This window comes from Trypanosoma conorhini (genome assembly GCF_003719485.1).
Source record: "Trypanosoma conorhini strain 025E chromosome Unknown Tco_14.4_contig_00136, whole genome shotgun sequence".
NCBI lineage: Eukaryota > Euglenozoa > Kinetoplastea > Trypanosomatida > Trypanosomatidae > Trypanosoma > Trypanosoma conorhini.
Genome location: NW_021704223.1, coordinates 26,863 through 35,393, shown reverse-complemented (window position 1 = coordinate 35,393; position 8,531 = coordinate 26,863). Strand labels below are relative to the sequence as shown.

The window sequence follows — 8,531 nt, the reverse complement described above, 5'->3', positions numbered from 1 at the left end:
GTGAAGAGCGGCCCGCCTGCCGTGATTCCCGAGGATGACGGATTTGCTCCGAATGCTGGGAGTGACGAGGAGGAGGCCAAGAAGTCCACATCCACCGCACCTGCTGCCTCCAAGCCGTTTTCCTTTGGCGCTGCAACCTCGTTGACCAAACCCGCTCCCGGCGTTGGTTCTGGCGCTGTGCCCGCAGCCCCGTCGAACCCTTTCAGCTTTGGCGGCAGCGGCAGCGGCGGTGCAGCCCCTGCTGAAAAGCCCGCAGCCCCGTCGAACCCTTTCAGCTTTGGCGGCGGCAGCGGTGGTGCGGCCCCTGCTGAAAAGCCCGCAGCCCCGTCGAACCCTTTCAGCTTTGGTAACACTGGTAGTGGCGGCATGCTTTCTAAGAACGTATTTGGTCCATCTACTTCTGGTGGAGTGTTTAGGAGCTCTTTTGGGAACTAGGTGTTTGGTAGTTAACTTGTAATTTTGTTTGTACTGCGGGCGATAAGGTTGTACAACGAGAGCTTGCTGTGTCCTTTTTGTTTGTTTGCGTGTGAAGCGTCTATGAAATTTTGGTTTATTTCCTTATTTTTTTTCCTGTTTTGTTCGGGGTAAAGTGTTGGTGGATATACTTTCTAAGTCACTACCGTTTTGTGATGCGTTCTGCAGCTTCCCGCCGTGAGGAGATTCAGAAGAAGATTGAGTTGCTTCGGCAGGAGCGGGAGAGGGAGCGGCGCGCTTTTGATGAACTTGCCTCTAGGAATGCGGAAATGACTCCCGCAGAGATAGCTGATGCTGCACGAAAGAAGGCAATGGAGGAGGAGCCGACAAGTCTACAATTGGGCCACAGTACCGTTTCTGTTGGGGATTATGTACAAACAATTGATGACGTACACACTCTAATTATGGCAGAGAGTGGGATTTTTCTCCCTGATCCTGTGAAGCAGGTGTATCTCGGGGAGAGGGGCAAAGTGGTCTGCATCTTGCCCTCGTTTCAGGGCAAATCGGCTGTTGAACTTGCTTTTGCCGACGGCGCGACCAAAGTATTTTTAACTGAATGTCTCTTGCTGGGGCAAGGCTCAAAACCAAAGAAAACGCTTGCGCCACCGTCGACACACAAAGAGGCCCACCTTGACCCGGAGGACATTCACGTGACGGAGTTTGTGCCTCCACCGAGGCCTGTGCCTCTTCCACAGCCCTCATGGAGCACACTTAATATGCCCTCCCGCAAGGCCAACCTAAGGCTGAAGCAGTCCGAGCCAACCACGCTGGCCACCTCTTTCCCTGTTGCTGCTCCAACCAACAACAACAACAACAACAACAACCCCCGCTGCTGCCAATAAAACGGCAACAAACGCGCTGCCACCGGCAGTGGAAAAAGATTGTAAGGCAGAGGAAGAGACTCTCAGTGAGGAACCTAAGGAGAACTCTCCGGCCCTCACAAATAGGGATCCGTCTGCGTCCGATAGGACTCAACTGGACCCCGAAAATTTGGCCTTTTATGCAAAGATGGATCTGAGTATCGGTCTCGTGAAGGAAGTGCTCCCAGAGCGACAAAGACGAGAGGTCTCTGCAAAGGAGCGTCTGGGAAGTCCAATCCAGTTTGATGCGGCAACTGCAGCGCCAGTGATGGGTCGAGGTGAACAGGACAATCTTCTAAAGACGCCTCGCGTAGATTCTATGGCGTACAAGTCCGCAAAGCGACGGAAAAGTCCCTTGGCAAGCAGCACCAAGGACAATGGCATCCCTACAAATTGTCCTACAGGCTACAGGGCACGCTTTTCTCTGAGCGACAAGGCTACAGGAATTCCGAGATTTGACAGCATACGGTGCAGGGTGGCGGGCGCGCTTCCACAGCAAACGGGGTTACAGTTTACTTCCATTGTCTTGCAAAAAGACATTGACACGCTGCAGGCAGTGCTTTCTAGGATAACCGATGAGCTGAACTGGAATCTCCTGGGCTATACAGCGAAGCGGGTGTTTACTATAGATGGAATAGAGATCAAGAGGGTGGATGCGATTCGCAGCGGGATGTCGTATGTGGTGACGCCTGGCCATGTCTACTGTCCTGAGCCTGCAATCAAAAGCAAATTGAAGAGCACTGCGCCTACAACATCAGCAACGACATCGACAACAAAGAGAACCCTTGGGGTTGAGAAAATTGTGCGCCCCACGGCAACCCCAGCTACGGCGGGGGCCGTTGTTGTTCATACTTCAAATTTGGAGTCACAACATGCACCTGCGACGGCAGCCATTTCTTCGGCTCCGCCAGCACAACCTTCAAAAACGTCTCCCAGCCCGAGCGGGCAGCTAACCCGGCAAAGAGTTTCAGGAAAAGGCATTGTGAAACCCATTTCTGTACGGGTCTTCTCGAATGGAGAGTATGGGGATGCTCGCTACGACCCACTGCCTTTCCGTACGGTGACTCTTCGTCCTATTCACAAGACGATGAGGGCAATTGTCAACACCATTGAGCGTGAGTTGGAGTGGCATTCGCTGGGGAAGAAGGTGGAGAAGTTGTATGATGCCACTGGTGGTGAGATCACCTCAATCGAGGATCTGGTGGACGGACAGGCCATTGTAGTGTCCACTGGCGACCGTTTTGTGATCCCCCACCCGACCAGTGTGCTGCACCAGGACGTGGTAAAACTGTTGGCAAATTCTAATGGGAAACTTCCCTTTCCTGGCGTCCGTCAACAACGTGCCTGAGGCTGTAGTGGAGGTTGAGGAAGCATTAGGACAGCACCCAAGGGGGCGTTCTCTGTTTTGTAACTCCATTTCTCTATATCTATCCATTTACCTTCCTTTTCATTTTCGCTTGATTTTCGTTGCAATTTCCCCTCTTTTGTTTTTGTATTCTTGATTGATGGAAGCGAACCACAAATTTTCTTTCTGTGCTGTTTCTTCTATGATTTTTAGACGGGCCCAGAATGCTTTGGCGGAACCATTTCAATCTGTGCAGGCTGCTTTTTTTGTTTTTGTTTTTCCTTCTTTGTTTGCTGCTTCTACTCTGCGATGATCTCATTCTCCTTATACATTATTTTTTTTTGGTGCCTTTTGCTGTATTGCTTATTTGCCTGTTTGTTTCTTGGAAACCGACTTTGCTAACCTCGTAGCTAGGACGGCAGGGATGGAGGGGCTGTACGGACCGACGAGACCACTTGAAGTTCCCCCTGTACAGCCACGTGACTTGGTGGAGTCCAAAAGACTCTGCGAGGAGGTGGCGGCCGTGCCTGACACCAGAGTGAGTGAAGCAATCCGCCTCATTGAGTTTGCGGCTTACCGTCTGGTGGAACGTCTGACCACGGATCCACAAGAGCGCTGGGTGCGAGCCCATCCTTTTGGCTCCTGCGGACTGAACGCCTCTGTTGCAGATAGTGATCTTGATATGTATGGTGAGTTCTTTCCTACCCCCCGCCCCTCTTTTCCACCCTCCGTGGCTTCCTCTCGCGCGCTGTATTGGGTTCCACATCACGCTACCCTTCCCTTGTAGTACTACCACCTCTCTGTTGGGATCCGTCTTCCTCTCTCACTTTTTTTGTTACTTTTTCTTTTTCTGCCACGCCTTGAACAACCCTCAACAACGTCTTCTTCTCTTCCCTCTTTTTTTCTTGTTTTTTTTCTTTCTCTCTCTCCATTTCCTCTCTGTGCCGGGCCTTCCCCCTGGAACGTCCGCGCTGTGTCGAAACCATTCCTTCCCTTCTTCCTCACTGCCCACCTCGTGTGCATTTGTCAACGCTGTGTCTCTTGGCAGTGTGCTGTTTTGCCCTTTTAAGGTCACAGCGGAGGTGTTCTTTTGCGAATTCCCTTCACTGCTGCGGCATTTGGTCGGAGACGTGGTCGTGGTCCCGGCTAGAGTCCCTGTGGTGAAGTTCAGTTGTGAGGGCACTTGTGTAGATGTCGTGTTTGTATCGGTGGCTCTGGCCGCCCCACCCACCGTTGAGCAACTCTTAGATGACTCCTTTCTGTTTCAGGTTTCACGGGCAACCCGCCCCGGCGCAAACGGATTACGTACCGTCTTGGAATTAAAGCGACGTGTACCTGTCTCATACGACGTCTTCACGACGGTACTTAGAGCCGTGAAGTTGTGGGCGGTGCAGCGGCAGGTTTATGGAAGTCACTACTCGTACCCAAGTGGCGTGGTTCTTGCCGTGATGGTGGCTCGAGCTTGTCAAGTCATGCCTGCTTCTCACCCCAACGTCGTCTTGCGCTTTTTTTTCCTGTTTTACACCCAATGGCTGAGTCGCCACGATCATATCTCGCCGGTGTATATCACCGCATCGCTACAGCCCCGAAGTCGTATTCCGGGTCTTCCGGACTCCTGGGGTTCGCAGCGTGAGGAGTGTCGTGACGATCTGTTGCCTGTTATCAATCCCGCCTACCCGTATGTCAACGACGCCCGCAATGTCGGTCGCTGTGGTTTGGAGGTTTTTTACGCCGAGTTAACATCCGCGCATCGTCTTCTGTCCAACGCGGAGACGCCGCTAGAGCAGATATGGAAGCCCTATCGCATATGGGAGGATTATGCCACTTTTCTCGTGGTCCATGTTTCCTGCGAAGAGGAAACGGAGGAAAAAGCGGAGGTGGCACTGGCCGCATGGAGCTCCTACGTGATGAGTAAACTTCGGATGCTGATTTACGCCGTTGAGCGACTTGTGGACGCGCGTCCGTACCCTCGTAAGGTGAATGATGCCTCATTGAGAGGTGGGACACACTCCAACCGATGTTTGAAAGGTAGTTGTTTTCTTATAGGGATAAGTGATAGAAAGGGTAGTAGACTTGTACGTAAAAACACCTTTTCCGAAGCGTTTGACGAGCTAAGGTATGCCGTGTTGGAGGGTTGCACCGCAAAGAAGGGTGGGCGGGGATTTGAGCGTGACGAGCGCACCATGCACGAGCCGTGGTTTGCGCTGGTCGCAGCTGCTGATCTCCCGTCCATTTTAGGGACTTAATCTGCAATGTTGCTCTTTTTCTCTCCCTCCCTCACTCTATTCCTTCCGCCGGCCCCACTCAACGACTCCTGCCCGCGCCACTCCCCACACGAGACCCTCCAGGCGACGAAGGCGGATTCGTTGGTGTTGCTGCGCCCCCATTCTGCCGGCGTTGCCCACGGTCAACCCGGGGGTGGGGTGGGGTGTGTGTGGGGTGGGGGGGGGACGCCGGGCAGAACAGGCGGACGGGGGGATGGCAAGGGGCGGGGCAAGGCTGTGGCTGCAGTCGTCCGTCGACACACACATACCCACGGGAAGAACGAAATAAAAAAAGAAAAAGGTGCCAAAACAAAAAAAGTAAATTTGATGAGCTGAATAACGGAGCGGCATGCACCTTTTGAGAAAATTGACGTGGCATCCGACTTCCGCCTCTCTTTAATTTTCGTTGACGCCTTTATTTGTAACTGTTCCTTCCTTACTGAACGCCTTCAGATCCTCCCACCACATGTTTGTTTGTTTTTCTTTCCCGCGTGTGTGTGTGTGTGTGTGTGTGTGTGTCTTCTTGTTGTTGGCTTCGCACAGTAGCGGATGGAGTTGTCGGCGTTTGAGTATAATCCGTTCGCGGAGGAGGAGGAGGACGAGACGACGGCTTCCACGGAGGTCGCCTCCAGGAAGAGGGGACGCGACGAGGCAGGCATCGAGGACCCAAAGCGTGAGTGCGCCTCTCGAGGGGCGGCGGCTACTGCCCGGCCGACCCCTGCGCCAGACGCAATTCCCGCCTCCACCGCCGCTGCCACGGCCAGTAACGATGGCGTGCCGTTGCAGGAGGAGGCGGATGCGGGGACGGATGCAGGTGCGTCCGGCGTGGGACTTCCTCCTCCGGTGGAGGAGCTTCTCACGGGGTATGAGGAGCGTCAAGAGGAGGATGAGTTTAATGCACTAGTGGTGAAGGCTGCGGGTTTGGAGTCTGCGCTGAAAGAGCAGGAAAAACGCTGTAGTGACGAGCTTGACCACATGTCACAAAACAATCGGGAACTACGTGAAACCGTGGAGCTCTTAAGGGCGACCATTCTACGCACACAGGAGGAGATTGACGGCTTGCGAAAAGCACAGAGTGCGGCACTCACTGAGTGCGACACAAGTCACGGAGCGGTGGAGCTGTTGGGAGACGTTGAGAGGAAGAACGGGGTCCTTCAACGCGCCGTCACAGACCTTACAGAACGGTTGCTAGCACAGGACAGTGACGGCAGCCTCCCTGCCCATCTCAAGGAACGCCTCGTTTCTTGTATTCTTGGTGCAACAATTGAGCTTCCGGACCTTGCAGCGTTCGATGCAGAGGCAGAAAAACTTCGTTTTAAGCTCTGCGAGGAGGCGATTGAAAAAATGCGCGCTGAAGGGGTGGCACATGCGGCGTTCCCACTCGTGGAGGCACTGGGGGCGATGCTAGGAGAAGTGGTGGCACGCTATGACACGACGTACAAATCCACAAGGGCTCTACAAGCATGTGTGGAGGCGGAAGCATCCTCGCTGCGTGAGCTGGCGCGGGGCTCGTTGGAGTGGTACACCCGATCCGCTAGTCGAGCCCTCGTTGGCGGCAGTGACGCACATTTTCCTGTGCCTTCAGAGTGGAAGGAGACAGCGTTGGGCAATCAACACTTGGAGGCCACACTGCGACACTTGGAGTCTGCTTTGCACAAACTGCTGCAGTTGCCCAACGTTATAGCGGTGTGTAGGCAAAATGCACCTTCTGTTGCGACGGCCTCCGCCGTTGTTCTTTGCCAGGAGCTTGAATCTCATACGGAGGCGCTGGGGCATGAGGTGCTTCGCTTGCGGAGGCTGCTTGCCACAGGCACGTCGACGCTGCAGCAGTTGAGTGAGATGCAGGAAACTCAGGAAGCGACCACCTCGGCGACGAAGTCGCGCCACACATCTGTGAAGGGTGAGTGGCTGCGGACACTGACGAATAATTTGTTGGAACGGCTAAGCGGTGCAGAGGCTCTCAGGCGTGCGTTAAAAGATTCAGTGGAGAGACGAAAGGCTCCGGCAGTGGAGCTGCAACTGGCTTTTTTAAAGAGGTATGTCGCCTTGCAAGAAACACTGCTGCGGCTGCTCTGTACGTTAAACGGCGCCCTGCAGGAGAGGGTCCATATTGTGAGCGCTATTCGCCAGGTGGCCTTGTGTGACGGCGATGATACGGCTGTCGGTGTGCTGGCTGAAAAGGCACTGCAGGAACCTGAAAACGATATCGGGGCCCTGGCAGGGGAGTTGGAACTTACCTGCACGGAGTCGTTGCGGAAGTTTGCCGCCGAGGCCTCTGAGTTGTTTCATGAGGAGGAAGTGCGCGCGCAGCAGAGCACGCTGCAGCTGCACGAGGTTCGCAACTTCTTTGCGGACACCGTTCACACACTGGACCGCATTGTGTACGGCGCCGCACCAAAGTCAGGGCCCATTCAAATACCACTTTCAGATGCGCTGCTGCCGCGAACGGCAGAGGCGAATATGACGCCCTTCGAAATGGAGCTCATCCCCTCTGAGGACACGGGCGACGCCTTTGTGCAGATGGCCTCTACCTACCATGAACAGGAGTTGCAGGAGGAGGTTGCCACCCTCCAGCGACGAAATTCGGCACTTAAAGAGTGTTTAAAGTGGCTGTCAATGCAGCCATCTCACGGCGCCGTCTTGCGGTTGCGTTCACTACAGAAGCAAATTGACGCCGTCAGTCAGAAGCTGGCTGGGTTTGCCGAGCAGGAAACGAAATGGACCGCGCTGAAGAACGAATTGGCGACCGTCCGCAGGGAGACGTCCGCCGTTCAAGACGACACCGCGGAGATGCGAGGCAAATTGAGTGACCTCCGTGAGCGTCTGCGTGCAGGCCCGGAATCGGGTCTTCCATAGGCCGCTCATCGCAACTGGCGCGGGACAGGTTTGTAGCATCTGCTTTCCCGCCGCACACGAAGCCGGCGAACACCTACGCTCGGAGCCAGACTCACGCTTGTTCCTTGCTCTTTTCTTCTCGCCCCCTCCACTTCCGCTTAAACAACAGAAAGACATCATGTCTTTGTGTTGTTCCTGTTGTCGTTGTTTTATCTTCCGGCAGGGCGTCCTCCGTGTGTGATGTCCCTCTTCCGCTTCTCACAGCAAGGTTGGGGCCTCAAGAGTAGGGATGTGCCAGGTGGGCAATAAAAGCTGGATCTTCACAGATTCAGAGAGCTGCTTCGTGGGCAAGGATCTGCGGCTGTATCAGTGCACCTGCCCCATTTCCACCTGCGACGTCACGCCAATGGGTAATGAGTGCCGTTTCACAACGCCCTTTCTTGTATTCTGTGGGTTGTTGTTTGCCATCTGGCTGCTTGCTGTGGTGGCGTATGTGCACGTTTCAGGTCTCGTTTTGGAGCACCGGAAATCACTTCTGCCGGATAAGAGCCACTTTGCACGTGGTGGCTACTACTATGACAAGCTCTTCGGCAGCGAAAAGAGGAAGAAAGGCGCGCTAGCCGAGGACACTTCAGCGGAGCTACCTCGAGAGGGTTGAGAACGCTGACCACCTCCGGGCGGGGGGGCGCCGTGGCTGCAGTGGCGACAAGAGTGATGGAGAGAAGAGCAGGTGGAACTGCAAAGAAGTGAAAA

At 54.4% G+C, this 8,531-nt stretch overlaps 7 protein-coding genes across 7 annotated transcripts, besides 4 other annotated features; all 7 read left to right on the top strand.

Moving 5' to 3' along the window:
- Tco025E_03139 (uncharacterized protein) lies at positions 1-435 on the top strand (the record flags this gene model as incomplete). Its single annotated transcript, XM_029370061.1, has 1 exon — positions 1-435. A coding segment is annotated over one exon (435 nt), but the record flags the coding sequence as incomplete, so codon positions are not given.
- A 194-nt stretch (positions 436-629) lies between these two features.
- Positions 630-1,316, top strand: Tco025E_03138 (uncharacterized protein; the record flags this gene model as incomplete). Its single annotated transcript, XM_029370060.1, has 1 exon — positions 630-1,316. One exon carries the CDS (start codon positions 630-632, stop codon positions 1,314-1,316), a length of 687 nt encoding a protein of 228 aa, XP_029229851.1.
- A 166-nt stretch (positions 1,317-1,482) lies between these two features.
- Tco025E_03137 (uncharacterized protein) lies at positions 1,483-2,682 on the top strand (the record flags this gene model as incomplete). The annotated part of the gene is made up of 1 exon (XM_029370059.1): positions 1,483-2,682. One exon carries the CDS (start codon positions 1,483-1,485, stop codon positions 2,680-2,682), a length of 1,200 nt encoding a protein of 399 aa, XP_029229850.1.
- Positions 2,683-3,103: 421 nt separating this feature from the next.
- Positions 3,104-3,466, top strand: Tco025E_03136 (poly(A) polymerase; the record flags this gene model as incomplete). The annotated part of the gene is made up of 1 exon (XM_029370058.1): positions 3,104-3,466. One exon carries the CDS (start codon positions 3,104-3,106, stop codon positions 3,464-3,466), a length of 363 nt encoding a protein of 120 aa, XP_029229849.1.
- Positions 3,467-3,492: 26 nt separating this feature from the next.
- Positions 3,493-3,531: a sequence feature (A-rich).
- A 30-nt stretch (positions 3,532-3,561) lies between these two features.
- Positions 3,562-3,608: a sequence feature (A-rich).
- A 519-nt stretch (positions 3,609-4,127) lies between these two features.
- Positions 4,128-4,925, top strand: Tco025E_03135 (poly(A) polymerase; the record flags this gene model as incomplete). The annotated part of the gene is made up of 1 exon (XM_029370057.1): positions 4,128-4,925. One exon carries the CDS (start codon positions 4,128-4,130, stop codon positions 4,923-4,925), a length of 798 nt encoding a protein of 265 aa, XP_029229848.1.
- A 168-nt stretch (positions 4,926-5,093) lies between these two features.
- Positions 5,094-5,129: a microsatellite.
- A 305-nt stretch (positions 5,130-5,434) lies between these two features.
- Positions 5,435-5,462: a microsatellite.
- A 30-nt stretch (positions 5,463-5,492) lies between these two features.
- Positions 5,493-7,799, top strand: Tco025E_03134 (uncharacterized protein; the record flags this gene model as incomplete). Its single annotated transcript, XM_029370056.1, has 1 exon — positions 5,493-7,799. One exon carries the CDS (start codon positions 5,493-5,495, stop codon positions 7,797-7,799), a length of 2,307 nt encoding a protein of 768 aa, XP_029229847.1.
- A 268-nt stretch (positions 7,800-8,067) lies between these two features.
- On the top strand, positions 8,068-8,436 carry Tco025E_03133 (uncharacterized protein; the record flags this gene model as incomplete). Its single annotated transcript, XM_029370055.1, has 1 exon — positions 8,068-8,436. One exon carries the CDS (start codon positions 8,068-8,070, stop codon positions 8,434-8,436), a length of 369 nt encoding a protein of 122 aa, XP_029229846.1.
- Positions 8,437-8,531: the final 95 nt, after the last annotated feature.